Genomic DNA, 15,121 nt, shown 5'->3' with positions numbered 1-15,121 from the left:
GGTTCGTCGATTTGTCAACAATCGCACCGTACCAGCAGCCGGCGTCGGTACGTTTGGTGTTACGCGTAATCGCGTGCTAAACCGGGGGAGAAGGACGAAGATAATCCACTTTCAATGCTCTCCGGCTAATGAACTAATCCTGCAATCCTTCTACGCGGAAAGTCTCGCTAAAAGTGGTTAGTCCCAACTCAGCTGTCACAGCTCGATGGAGGCTTTCGCACATTCAGTCGGTCGGTCGTGCCCGCTGTGTGACACTAGTTCCCCGTCCCAACTACGCCTAACACTGTTTACAATGTAGCTTTGATGTAGGAAAAACCAACCGGCCCACGGCAGACAGTACCAACCCCATTTTGTTCTGCACTAGCCATTTACAGCATTAAATATGCAAGTGGTTGTCTTACTGTAATGGGTACGGGTTTGCTACAGCGTCCGGGAAGCATGTTGGGCTCAAAATGACTGTTTTGTACCGCAAAAGTGAAGCGCACAGGCAGGTGAGGCTCAGTGGCAGGTGAGGCTCGGGTACTTTCCCTTTGCCAGAGCCGAGCCAGGCCCGGGCAGTGTACACGCTTAATTGCGGAGTAAATTTTTCATTAATATTTCATCTCACCGTAATTAGGTAAGTCGGTAATGGAGAACTACACTCGCTACTCGCTCGGTGGTAGGGTGGGCATGTATTCCACCAACCTGCACACAGCACCGGTACACCGTCCACCAATTCACCACAGGCACGCCATGTCCCATGTCGCCATCTTTATCAGCGTTGGGGGAAACAACAAAGCCCCGAAACGGCTCGTAAATTGACTTATGAAAAGCTTTTAAGATGCGGTTCGGTTGCCGTTCCAATGTGAGTGAAATGATAAGAAAAGCAGGCAGCGTCTTCACGGGAATGCTTGCCCTCCGTGCGGAAGAAAGGAAGCACCTTTGATAAGATCACCTGTCAGGAATGACCATCATGGTACGAGCCGTCCGTCGCTCGTCGTCGCTCGGTCAGTACGCACAGTTGTGTGTAACTCAATTTTTAGATACCGCGTTTTGGGTTTCGCCGAAAAAACACTTCATTTCCTTCCACTTTCCGGTGTGCAGTGTCCGGTGTAATGAAACCAAAATATTTTATCCAATTTCCTTATCACACCGTCGCAGCACACCTTCCACGAATGAATGGTGACATAGAAGTTTTGAAGGGCAGGTTTTTTTTGATTGCGCCGCATCGTTATAAATAGGCGAGGAAAAATAAACAAACCATGAGGCGGTCACAGAAAGGAGACACAATGATGCATAGCCTCCGTAGTTGTGAAAGTATATAAATTCATAGAACACTCCTGTGCACGTGAACCCAACGAAGCGACGTTGTCTCACCGCACAGCGTAATCGTTCGTTATCATTGCAGGGGGTACAACACAACAAGCATAAACAAGTGCCAAATTCCAAGTGCCATTCTATGCGTATAATTTGTGGTGTTCGGCACCACTGGTGGTGTTGCGCTCCTGGCTGCTTTTCCGAATTCACCACTTTCGAGCGTCACACTGTGGTAAGATTAAGTTAGTGTAGGTAGGTAGCGATGTAATACGAAGTATAGGACACGAAGTATAGGATACGAAGGATAGGACACGAAGGATAGGACACGAATAGGAGCGATCGGATGCGCCGATCGTGGTCCTCGAGCTTGCGAGCGATCGGATGCGCCGATTGTCGCTCTCTTATCTTTCGACCGCCGACCAATACAGTTCACGTGTAATTCACTCGTCGCAATTGTCACGTTAAACAAAATAAATTGTATCGCGCAAGCTCTACATTGGTGACCCCGACGTGATCAAAATCGCGGAACGTGAAAAATTGCTGTCGTGATCAATCGCCCAGGAGAACATTCTCCGTCGCCGTCATCGGTTAAGTATTTGCCGCCGACGTAATCCATTGTCCCGGTACATCGCTATCCCGTGTGCTTGAAGCGCATTTTGGAGTGAAGGAGAAATCTATCACCGACGCGATTTGTGGTTTCGCCGTATCCAGTAGGATAATATTACACAACCACGATTGTTCGGTCGATCGACTACTATTCACCGTGAGTGCCCTGCTGAAGCCCTCCGTTTTCGGAGCCAACGACGTCCCGTAAGAGTATTTTTTTTTCTCGGGCCCACGTCATCGCTGTGTTGAAGGAGTACCCTGGGGTTTTCGGCCAGCATCATAGTTCCCGGAGCCGTACAGCATTTGACATCAGTAGATACAAAGTGCCACCACCGTGCGTTGTGGTCACGAGATAAGCAGAACGATCACATATATCACGTTTGATACTGTGATCACGGAGAGCCCATTGTCATCGTGTTTTTCATCTGCAAGAGCTACAAGTTCGACAACGTGTCCGTGTAAGCACGGAAACCACACGACCAAGGGGTAGAGAGGAAGCCACCCGATTTCCCGTAAGGAGCATCACTGTCGCTGTTTGTGACCAGAAACACCACCGTGGAATCAGTAGTGCCATCGTGTATTTGGAGCCACGCGGTTTTGGAAGTAGTAACGCCATCGCGTTTTTGGAGCCACGCGGTTTTGGAAGCAGTAACGCCATCGCGTTTTTGGAGCCACGCGGTGTTGGAAGCAGTAGCGCCATCGCATTTTGGAAGCAGTAGCGCCATCGCGTTTTGGAAGTAGTAGCGCCATCGCGTTTTCGGAGCCACGCGGTGTTGAAAGCGGCCTTGTATCCAGTTTTCATCGATCGACAACCGGTGAGCCCGTTCCTTATTATTATTATTATTATTATTATTATTTTTCATTCGGTGATACTTGTGCCAGAAACTCAGTGTATTTTTATGCGTTTTATACGACGCGTGTTTTTTTTTTTTTTTTTTTTTCTTTTTCGGTGCGTTTATAAGTAAATATTTCATTAAGTGCAACGTTGTTTTACGAGTTTTACGAGAAAATACGTGCAATTTCTTACGTGCAATTTCATTAGTACATTTTTATCGTATACAATTTAGCGCAGTATTTTTTTTCACATTTTCTTCGTTATAAATTATACTGAAATACTACGCGTTTTGAATTTTTCCTTGCATTTTATAAAAACCTTGTATTTATTGAACTGAATTTTGCGATCAGTATTATAGGTCATTTTTATCCTTGGTACGTTTAAAAATTTAAGTGCGTGTAGTGAATTAGAAAACAGGTTAGATTTCTTTGTATTGGTTTTGTAAACCACAGAGTGATGTCTTTGAAAGCTGGTGCCGAAGGAAAGGGTGAGGAGAGTTCAAGTTCGGCAGGAACGACAAAGGTGTCGGCACCGGGCGATCCTCCCCTGGGGGTAGAGCGTATATCTACGAAGTTACCAACTTTTTGGGAGGACGTTCCAGAGGTTTGGTTCGCTCAAGCAGAAGCGGAATTTGAGCTTTCAAAAATTTCACGGGAGCGCACGCAATACACATATTTGATCGCTGCAATGTCCAAGGAAGTATTAGCTAAGGTGCTGGACATTGTGAAAAGTCCTGACCCGGTAAAACCATACTCTCACTTAAAGGGAGAAATTTTAAAACGGTTGACAAGTAGTGAGGAAACACGATTGTCAAAATTGTTATATCATGTTGAGATAGGAGATAGAACTCCATCAGATTTCTATCGATACATGCTACAGATAGCTGGGGATTCTACCGATCTTTCCGTAACTCTTGTGAGGAAATTGTGGAAGTCAAGACTGCCTAAATCGATTGAGGTAGCCTTAGTTGCAGTTGATACAAAAGATCACGCTGAGCAATTGCGGATAGCAGACAGGTTATGGGAATGCACACAATCTAGTGGACTATCCGAAGTGAATACTCGTGCTAGAGTTACATGCGATTCAGCGTCTGATGAAATCCGGCGTGAAATAAGCGAACTACGCGACATGATCAAGAAGATGTCAAATCTTTCCCAACGACAACATCGTGATCATAGACGCAGCTTCTCTAGAGAACGAAGAAATTTCCAAAGTCCATCTCGTGATAGGAAACCATTTTGTTGGTATCATTACAGATACGGTAACGGAGCAACCAAGTGTGTTAAGCCCTGTAATTTTTCCACAACACGAGTCAAACACTCAGAGGAAGAAAAAAACTAAGAAGCTCACGGGAGTTGGCGGATCTCCCTAGAGCATATAGTACTTCTCCTCGTTTGTTCGTAAATGATATGATGACATCATTTACCTTTTTAGTGGACACAGGGGCTGATGTATCCGTCATTCCATTTCATTTAGCTGGTAAAGCTCATAAACCTACAGACTTAGTTTTGCAAGCAGCCAACGGAAGTACCATAGTGACGTATGGCACAAAGCTGATTCAAGTAAGTTTAGGTTTCAAAAGAGTTTTTACCCATATTTTTATCATAGCATCCGTAAATCGTCCTATAATAGGAGCGGATTTTTTATACAAAACCGGAATACTAGTGGATATCAAAGGGCGTAAGCTAATTGATTCGACCACTAATTTAGCGATCATAGGATCATTGGCACTTGTGGATACTCCTTCCCCTAAACATTTTGTACTTGAAGCAGGAGACTTCGGACGAGTTCTACACCAGTTTCCATCTTTGGTAGAACCACCGGACTACAGAAAGCCAGTATGTCATAATGTGTTTCATTATATTGAAACCAAAGGCCCTTTGCCTTTTGCGAAGCCACGTCGCCTTGACCCGCAAAAGCGAAAAATCGCGCATGTGGAATTTCAGCAAATGGTAGACTTAGGAATTTGTCGCCCATCATCATCACCAGGGTCATCACCCTTGCATATGGTGCCGAAGGGTGACAATGACTGGAGACCATGTGGGGATTATCGAAGGCTTAATGCCATTACGACACCAGATCGGTATCCGATCCCTCACATCCAGGACTTTACCATGCAACTGCAGGGTTGCAATTTTTTTTCAAAGCTTGACATAGTACGAGCATATCATATGATCCCAGTAGCAGAAGAGGACATACATAAGACGGCCATTACTACCCCTTTCGGCATGTTCGAATTTTTACGAATGCCTTTTGGTTTAAAAAATGCCGGTCAAACATTTCAGAGGTTCATGAACAGTTTATTCAATGACCTCAGTTTCGTATTCGTCTACATTGACGATATTCTAATTGCCAGTTCGACGAAGGAAACGCACCTTGAGCACTTGCGCATAGTGTTCAATCGGCTGGCAGAATACGATTTAAAAATTAAACCGTCCAAGTGTGTGCTAGGTGTATCTACCATTAATTTCTTAAGCCACACAATTTCAGCTAATGGAATTATCCCATGCGCGGATAAGGTAGAAGCGATAAAAACATTCCCAACGCCAAAATCGGTTAAACAACTACAGCGATTTGTGGGAATGGTCAACTATTATCACCGTTTCTTACCGAGCGTTTCAAATACGTTGAGACCCTTGTACAAGTTGATAGCACAGCACACCAAGCAGAAATTAAAGACATTCGACTGGTCGGAGGAGTGCGACAAAGCGGCCCTTCAGGTCAAGTCAGACCTAGCAAAAGCTACGATACTGTCACACCCAAGGTCCGATGCAGTTTATTCTTTAACCACGGACGCATCTAATTTCGCCATGGGAGCGGTGCTGGAACAGCATTTTGAAGGAAGTTGCCAACCACTAGCATTCTTCTCTAGAGTAATCACCCCAACCGAACAAAGATACTCTACGTTCGATAGAGAATTATTGGCAATCGTGCTGAGCATCAAGCATTTTAGACATTTTTTAGAAGGCAGGTCATTTATTATATATACTGACCATAAACCGCTCACCACAGCGCTGACGTCAAAAACCGAGAAATCACCTCGACAAAATCGTCATTTAGATTTCATTTCTCAGTTCTCAAGCGACATTCGATACATCAAAGGAGACAGCAACATAGTTGCAGATACTCTCTCGCGTGTGGCAGAAACGGATTCAATTAGTAACTTGGATTACAAAATTTTCTCTGAATGTCAACGTACTGATGAACAATTGAAAACATTATTGGAGAATAAAAAAAATAAAAACTCTGCTTATAAACTTGATAAGCTTTTGCTAAACAACACAGAATTGTATTTTGAGGTCTCTACGGGGAAAAATAGACTGTACGTCCCGAAATCCTTACGTAAGGAAACATACGATGGTGTGCACAATGCCTCCCATCCTGGCATAAAAGCATCTAGGAAAATGATGACTGATCGATATTTTTGGCCAGCCATAAATAAAGATGTAGCTAATTGGACTCGCGCATGTTCTGCTTGCCAAAGAGCTAAAGTAGTTAGGCACACAAAATCACCTTTGGAATCTTTTTCACTTCCAAAGGGAAGGTTTGACCATATTCATATGGACATTGTTGGACCCTTACCTCCATCTGAGGACAAAATATATTTATTAACAGTAGTAGATCGTTTCACCAGATGGCCAGAGTGTTATCCTCTAACTAACATCTCTGCGGCTACTGTTGCCAAAACTTTCGTGGAACAGTATGTGTCTAGGTTTGGTTGTCCGTTAAGAATTACGACAGATAGAGGAAGACAATTCACTTCAAGATTATTCGAGGAGTTGACCAAACTATTGGGCACACACCATATTGCAACCACTGCCTATCATCCACAAGCCAACGGTATGGTGGAACGTTTCCACCGTCGGCTAAAGGAAGCCTTAAAAGCTAGTGGGAACTCACCACGATGGACAGTTCGGTTACCATTAATACTTCTCGGCATTCGTCTTTCTTATAAAGATGAAATCAGAGGTTGCCCAGCAGAAATGGTCTACGGTCAAAGTCTCCGATTACCTGCAGAAGTTTTTGTACCATCTAGAGACGAAATCGATGATGATACATCTGACTTAATCGTTGATTTAAAGAAAGCATTCAAATCCGTAGAGCCATCGAGCCCTAGAGATAACAATAATACGAACAACTACATACCTAAAGCCCTAGAAAATTGTAGACAAGTATTTGTCAGGGTTGATAAGGTCAAAACAGGACTTCAAGCTCCCTATGACGGTCCATATACCGTTGTTCGAAGATTCAGAAAATTTTTTGTCATTCAAATGAAGGATAGGAATGAATCAATTTCTATTGATCGACTCAAACCCGCTTTTGAGTGTGAAGCTCATACTAAGGCAACCAAGCCGCTGGAAAAGTCCCCCGTAACGAAAAAACATGTTCATTTTCGCTAAGAATAAGACCGCCGAGTCCGCAATAAGCGTTTGACGGCAGATATAAAAGCGTGACTACGTCACTGGAGGGGGATCGTGTGGTGTTCGGCACCACTGGTGGTGTTGCGCTCCTGGCTGCTTTTCCGAATTCACCACTTTCGAGCGTCACACTGTGGTAAGATTAAGTTAGTGTAGGTAGGTAGCGATGTAATACGAAGTATAGGACACGAAGTATAGGATACGAAGGATAGGACACGAAGGATAGGACACGAATAGGAGCGATCGGATGCGCCGATCGTGGTCCTCGAGCTTGCGAGCGATCGGATGCGCCGATTGTCGCTCTCTTATCTTTCGACCGCCGACCAATACAGTTCACGTGTAATTCACTCGTCGCAATTGTCACGTTAAACAAAATAAATTGTATCGCGCAAGCTCTACAAATTCTTAAAGCCTAAAGCGCCAGCCCGCCGCCAAGCTGACGGTGATGATGGCGCTGCCTCGTGATAGCCTGCCTGCAGGGGTAATTGAATTATTCACTTTCGCAATCTACGTTTCTCCTCCGCCAAAGCCGTTCCGGCGCTGTCCGTCTAGCGCCATCGTCGGCGCCGTCGCTCGAAGTGGCAGGAAAACGTGCAACGGCGCAACCGTCTCCCGCTGTCAGCAAACGGGGACACCCGGCGAGAAACGGCACCCAGCTTGACAGGGTTCTTCCATTTCAATAATTAACTTAGAAGTGTTTCGAGTGTTTCGGGTGACTCGGGGATTTTTATTTTTTCGTGTACCGCCCCAATCTTCACTCTCCACTGCCTGGCCGTATTCACGACGGTGGTAAAGTATTGGTTATAAAATTAGATCCTGCAGCTTTCTCTCTCTCTCTTTCTCACACTCTGTCTGTCTCTCTCTCTCCCCGTATCCGGCAATGTCTTAACACCTCTGGCCCCACATACGCAATCGATCACATACACGGTCTACGCGGCAGGGGCTTTTGCCCCGATCCCAATGATCGATTTTCCACTCGCGTGTATTCGCAAACAATTGCGTGTGCGCCTCCGCTCCTGGGTCCGCGCCAAGAGTAATAAACAAGAACGTGTGCTGAGAAAACGCTGGGGCCCCCGCGCAAGCCGATGCGCTTCCATATTGTATTCCCCCTTGTAATGTGTGCTATAACTTGCAGGCGCTGTTGGAGGTGACGGAGGCGACGATGAGAACGACAAAGAGAAGGAAGAGGAGGCAGAGCGCGAACGCCAGGAGGCGATCCGCGAGGCCGAGGAGCGACGCAAGGAGAAGCACCGCAAGATGGAGGAGGAGCGGGAGAAGATGCGACAGGAAATCCGAGACAAAGTAAGTACCACCCACCCTCATGCTCTCTGTGTCTCTCTTTCTTCACTGATTGTGACTTTTCAGTAATCAATATCGAAGTAAATCTTTATGTTATTCATCATCACCCTCCCGTAGTGAGTGCGTGTTTTTTTTTTATCTCGAGCTAACATCCCAAGAGGGTGAAAAGTCTTGATGGCATTCGACTCTATCCCTATAGGGTCCTGTGTGACGGGAGAGCTTATTGATTTAAAGCAGAGATTGACAATCTGTAGCAAAATTAGCGCATGGATCGAGAATGTGTCACACGAGTGAAATAATGAAGACGGGGGAAAAGAGAATTGCATACATTTGGGCGTTAAAGCAGCCCGAATGTATGTAAATACAGTTTCGTTTAGACTGCTTTTAGCAGACTTTAAAGCACATTAAAATGCATGGTGCCTTTCACTTTCCTTCTTTTGTTACTAAATTTCCATCAAGCTAGTTCAAAATGAAGCATGCCTTAACTTTGAGGCTATCTCACAAGTTTCTGTTCAATCAACGTTTAATTATGCAAAAGCGTGCAGCGGACAGGAGTTTTCAGTTTGCTTTTAGTGAACTTAATACCTTCCTTTCAGAGTATTTTTTCATGATTCACTCTAGCTCCAACGACCAATGCTAGAACCAATGCATCACCCACCGTGGAGGAGAACAACAACTTTTACAACTACTAAACTAATAAAACTTTGCTCACACTTGGCAGAATAATTATTCAAATGGTTAGCTTTCCCACACGTGTGCTGGCTATGAAGCACCACTGAACGCTCGCTGTAGAAATAGTTAATTACTCCAAAGCCTTGCCAACTAGGTCACCGACCGGGACCGGTGAAAAGGTAGTATAGAAAAATAAAAGCAGTTCTGCTCTTTTTTCTCACAACGGGGTAATATATCTTTACCTCCCAGCTCATGCTCACGGGTCGTCGTCGTGTTAGATTGCCGTAGCAAAAGCAAAAGAACTCATGACCGCGTTTGGCTAATTGCTAAAGCTTAGTACGTGCTGAAGGTGACACACATACTACCTACTAATGGAGTCGTAAAAGGCTGGAGTCATTCGTTGGCGGTGTCTTGGCCAGCGATGGCACCATAAAGGATCGGAATCGGAAAGGATGATGAAAATAAAGAGCTAATGTTTGTGGCCGGGGTTTCCTGCACACTGAAATCACACGCACATTGAAGGCTTGTAGGTTTGTATACGATAGGGTTTGGCCATTTTTTCTCTTAAAGTGTGCGTGTGTGAGTGAAATGACAAGTTGTAAAATCAATATCGGCCAATCTCTTACCCTTAGTGCTGGCAGAGCCTTCGAGCGGACCAGGTTTATGCTAACGATGGCATTTTTTTTGTATACTTTCTCTTCGCTTTTCTTTGCGTTCGTAAAGTTAAACCCCGTTCGCAATAAAAGACACTCTTTGATTTGTGCCACTGTCAGCAGTGCAGTCGATGGGCGCTCCGAGCTCAACTGCTTGCAACGGAGTACACAATTAAAGTGAATCTCAAAGCTTACTGTAAAACTTCAAACTCTTCGTTTTTTTCTTCTTCGACATCCCTATTCAAGCTAAGTGGATTGCTGTAAGTGGAAAAGCTTACACAAGAAGAATGTTGATCCTTTCTTGTGTGTCGCTGATCCAGCGTACATTCCAGCCATTGCGAACTACAAAGTTACGACCAGCTTGCGTACAAGTAAATGTTTTATTTCTTTTGCTGTTTTTTTTAACTAAAACCTACGCAAAGAAGTTCAAATTTCCGGCTTCATTCATCGCTCCGTGCTTTGTATGTCTATTGCCCATTGTAGAGTTTAGTGAGTTTGGCTTCTTGAGCAAAAGTGGACACAGCGGAAAAAAGAATGGAAAAATCGTTTGTAATACAGTGAAGCGATTTTTTTTTTTGTACTTCCACTTCCCTTGTGCATACTTTTTGTCCGCTCGTTGACCTTCTGCAACTCATTTGCACAAAGATGAAGTTCTCTTTGCTTTACTCTCTTTCGCAACGCTTCCTGCATTGCCAAAGAGGTGCCGGTGTTGTACAAACAGGGGAGAGGGGGGAAGGGGGGGAAGACCAATAACAACAAAAATGCTTTTCTTCAAGACGACAAAAAGAGAAGAAAAACAGCACAGACACATTGCCGGACACCGGATGGTATGGAATTAAAATGAAAACCACTCCGAGCCTCGAGTGGAGTGGCAAGATGGAGGCGTGCGCCAGTGGAACCGTGCGGTCTTTCCGCTTTATCGCTGTACACACACTTTATTTACATGCAATTAAAAAGTTTCACTAACATTAATTTAGCATAAAAGACGTGCAGCATTCGGCAACGGTGGTGGTGGTGGTGGTGGTGGTGGAAGCAGCCGAACGACGAAGACGCCAACAATAAACCTCCGGACGGGTAGCAGATGGACTGAAAATGTGTAAACGAACGAACGAACGAACAAACGAACAGCCCTTGCGAGCCAGTGCTTCCAAAATGGCGTCAAATCTTGGCGCAGGATTTATGGACTTTTCCATTACAGTGATAAACAGTGTTGTTCTCTCCCATTTTTGCCTTTTACGTTCAATCGACCTGGTGCTGGTCGTTCGTCCATGTCGCCCTAACGAGTCGCTTATTAATGCTGCTAAATAAACGTCCCATAATTGAAGTGTTTTCGTAGCGGTTCTTTCGTACATTATAGCTTACAGCAAAACTATCGACAAAACTTTCCTTACCCTTGGGGTTTGGTCTGAAACCTGCTCCAGCCCCAGCAATGTATGGAATGGCTTTTTCCGTCCAGCCTGCCCATACTTCTCTGGCGCTTTGAAGCCGAAGCTCCTTTTCCCCTTTTCGGGCGGGTCCGATAAGCATCAGTCGCTACCCGCGTTGACCCACTTGATTAGGACGCGTGTTTGATGGCTGCGTGCTGAAACGTTGCGTGCCTCCGTACCGTATACTTTCGACGCCTTATCAATGTCAAAATCGCACAGCCTTTGCATACGCGAGTATGCGCACCGAGGGGTTTTGCGATGGAGGTTTCGATAAAGTCTAAATAATTTGCACAGGCCGTCACACCACATCCTGCTTGCTGAGTAATTATTAGTTCGACCACTTCAAGGTTTGCCTTGCGTATCTATTGCTGTAAAGCTTGACGCCCGCTTACAAAAACAAACGTATTCCCTTTCAGCAAGCAAAGCTTAAAACGACCAGCTTCCTCCAGAAAAAAAATGTATCCTTTTGTCACTTGTCAAAATATCACGTCACCCTTCTGACTCTCCGAAAAATGAGCCCTGCTATCGTCGGAATTGTAGGCACACTCGCGCTTAATGCTTTCGTTACGGCACGTTTTAATAATGCAAATACTAATGACTAACGGCTGCAAGCGAGCGTGACTAAGCACTTAAACGTGTGCAACGAGTAGCGTAGCTTGGTGCCGGGTTGGCAGGCGCAAACTCTTGCCCGTTCGCTGGCGCCGGACACAAAGCTTATTATGGATTTGAACAGCTCTTCCCCTGACCGAATCCATGCATCTTTTTACCCTATGTTCTTTCCCTAGCCATGCACAATACTGGCCACTGGATTTGCATGGCGTGAAGTTGATGAAGCTCAAAGTGCACTACTGCAAATGGTGCGCCCTTTCTTTGCCTCCTAAAATGTGCCGGAAAAAGAGTTTAGAGCACCATGGACGTGGGCATAGTGTGCAGGATGTCTCGTGTACCTATTTCGTTTCCGGACTGTTTTTAAAACCCCTGGTGTGTAAGTCTGTGGCACTTTGTCGGTCACAATTAGTTACCACTCACTCTTTCTCTCGCTCTTTCTCTATCTCTGTTTGTGTGTCTCTCTCTCTCTTTTTCTCTCACTCTTTTCCCTCCTATGGGGTAAACTGAAACGAACCGTACCGAGCAAACAGTGTAAAGTTAGTAAGCAGCTTTGCGACCACCACCAAACATCAACATTTTGCGTGTTTCGATCACGAGTCCCTTGGTTTCACCTTAGGGCGACCTCTACAGGAGCACACCAAACATTGTGTGCCCCACAACCGAAACAAAGCACCACCGGCACCTAGTAAACTGACCAACGACCATTGCAAGCACCATGCTGCTGATACGCAAGTTCACTCAACCGTACTAAGTCGAGTGGGGCAGGGAAAGATTAGAGCACGCCATCGTTTGCGGTGCATTGGACTGTATGCACCGACACGAGCGCGCGCTCTCTTTCTCTCTTACAATCGCTCTGATTGCGTTTTGCTGATGGGAAGGTGATGTACTGTAAAATTTTACACCTACTTACCGATTTTGGGCCGTTCCCGTTCCACTCGAGCGAGGGAACTTTCCCATTTGGTTCGCCCACTGGTCGGTCGTAAGCACACCGTCGTCCGACATTTTGGCAGCTCGTGGGGCGAGGTGGAGGCAATGTGGCAAGCAAAGTTTATCTGCTGGAAACTCCCGCTTTGCTTAACACACTCCATTGCACAACAAAGCGAATGGTGACGGCCGCCCCTGTTGGGATGAAAGAAGATATTTCTCCGGATCTTGCTGCCGTGGCTGAAGCACCCTCAGGAGACTGGTCATCCTGTTGTGTTAGATAAGCCGAGCCGTAGCGTATAATGCCCCCCCCCTCCTCTTACCTACATCGCTCCTCTTTGCCCATCTTTGATTGAAGTTGTGGGGAGCTTGGTGTGTGTGTGTGTGTCCATTTTCCAGCTGAACGCATTTGAGTGCAGCTTGGTCCACTGAGACATTTAAGAAAATCTTATCGTGGCAGTCCCGCACGCCTCAGGTGTGCTTACAAGTAGACGCTTATTTATGGCTCAAGAGCTTTCGTGATCTCCATTCGATTATGTCCTTCAAGATGCCGTGGGGTGAACTTCTTACACACACAAACACACCATTGCCCCTTAAGAGCGTTTCGAAAGTCAAGCAACCTTTACTTGCCCGGCCACGTTCCATTCTGTCACCGCCTGTCTATGTACATTCTCATTTCCTTGTGACCTGCTCTCGCCCCCCCCCCCCCCCCCCCCCTTCACACAACCACGCATCTTTTCGGTTTGGTTGTAAAAATTAATGACTAAACATTATCCTGCTTCAGCACCGGCCGGCGACCAGTCGACGACAACAGCCGTCGAGGATCGCAACGCAACGTATGGCGACAAAGGTCTGCCATTGGACGTTCCTCGCCGTACGGCCGTTAGGCCGCTTTGCGTGCTGATGTGCTGGTGTACCAATCGGTTCCCACACTCTCTACTACCCACCCACCACTACCCATTACTGGTAGAGGAGGGGAAAAAAGTTCCTAATCAAATCACGTAACGAAAATAATCGTAGATTTGCCATCGTTTCGTAACAAACGCTCAAATATGGTGGCTTTGCTTTCCTACTTTTACCGCCACAAACATCTTCGACCATGGGCAGGATAGAAATCCACCTCTCCCGCAGTGGGGTCACCATATTGTTTTGCTTTTCCACTTCCTGCCACCAAAACCACAACAACGCACCATCCAACACAGTACCCTGGTGTACGCATTTTCCTATTCGATCGAACGATGATTATGGCCGTTGTTTGGCAGTGAGTGCTCGAGAACGTTGATTTTGTTATCTCAAGCAACGTCTTTATGATTGTTACACAAGACGCTCTTCACTTACTGCACTTGCCACTAATCGTACGCAAATGGGAGCGCGATAAAGGTCACTCAGAGGGCAAAACCAAGCTTATAACCATCAAGCCATGCTGTCAAAATTCGACATCTTGTTTGGCGAGTTTTTTTTTCCATTTTATGCAGACTTTGTAGAATCTTCTGGCACATCTAATTGCTATCACGGGAATGCTTATCCCTCCCGCATTGGGTCGATAAATTGTACCACTAATAGCCCCAACCGTGTGTTGTAGCTTCTTCAAGAAAACATCAAAAGAACTGAACGGTGCGGTGGCCCTTGGTGCCGTGTGGGCAGCGTTTGCCCGAGGTGGTTATGCTAAGAACTAAGCTTCAGTAAGTCGATTGAACCGCAAAAGGTATCCATAACCGGGACCTGCACCGGTTGGTCTACCATTCTCTGGTACAACGGACGGGGCGGACCGATTTCGATAGTTCGAGCGCATATCAACCGACCCCGTATCTCACACCCTCCAAACCATACCGCTGTAGACCCCTGCGAAGCCTTCGACCGTACTTCCCGGAAGGAGATCGTACCAGGGTATGCGAGCTCGGGTGTGTGTGTGTGTGTGTGTGTGTTTATTTGTATGTATAAAACCGATCGGTACACGTACTCAACGATGCGTAGTATGGTATGCAAATGGAATTAAATTTACAATCCCCCTCGAGGCGTGCCTAGGTGCAGCTGACTGGCGGTGGAACGGAACCTAGTCAAAGGTCGATGGATGGACGGGCGACCCCCGGACGGGCACCAGTGCAAACAAACTAATCGAAACGTTCGATCACAAAAAGCTGAAGCCACATCAAACGATTGCGATAGAGAACGAATGTGGGCCGCCCTCGATTCTGTTTTCCTCGTACACTTTAATCCGATCAGAAAGAGTTTGTGAGCTCTAGTGGGGACGGCAGCCGTCAAAAGGGGGGAAGAGGAGATCGGTATTGATATTGCCAGCAAATATTTACTTTTCAAAATCGGATGCACTTTACAGATTTCCTTGAAACTATGCAAACATTGCAGCGTAGCACCAGCAAAGAG

General features: G+C 45.9%; 1 protein-coding gene across 17 annotated transcripts in view; it reads left to right on the top strand.

The window, feature by feature from the left end:
* The window catches only part of LOC121590998 (complexin), a 166,213-nt gene that overhangs the window by 126,342 nt on the left and 24,750 nt on the right, over window positions 1-15,121 (top strand). For 15 of the 17 annotated variants that reach the window (XM_041911259.1, XM_041911264.1, XM_041911263.1 and 12 more), the window contains one exon: window positions 8,291-8,457. In XM_041911259.1, coding sequence (XP_041767193.1) covers window positions 8,291-8,457 — 167 coding nt within the window. The remainder of the gene's footprint in view (window positions 1-8,290; window positions 8,458-15,121) is intronic. The other 2 variants (XM_041911265.1, XM_041911269.1) reach the window with 1 other exon arrangement.

Source organism: Anopheles merus, chromosome 2R, assembly GCF_017562075.2.
Source record: "Anopheles merus strain MAF chromosome 2R, AmerM5.1, whole genome shotgun sequence".
Lineage (NCBI taxonomy): Eukaryota > Metazoa > Arthropoda > Insecta > Diptera > Culicidae > Anopheles > Anopheles merus.
This window is presented reverse-complemented; position numbering and strand designations above follow the sequence as displayed.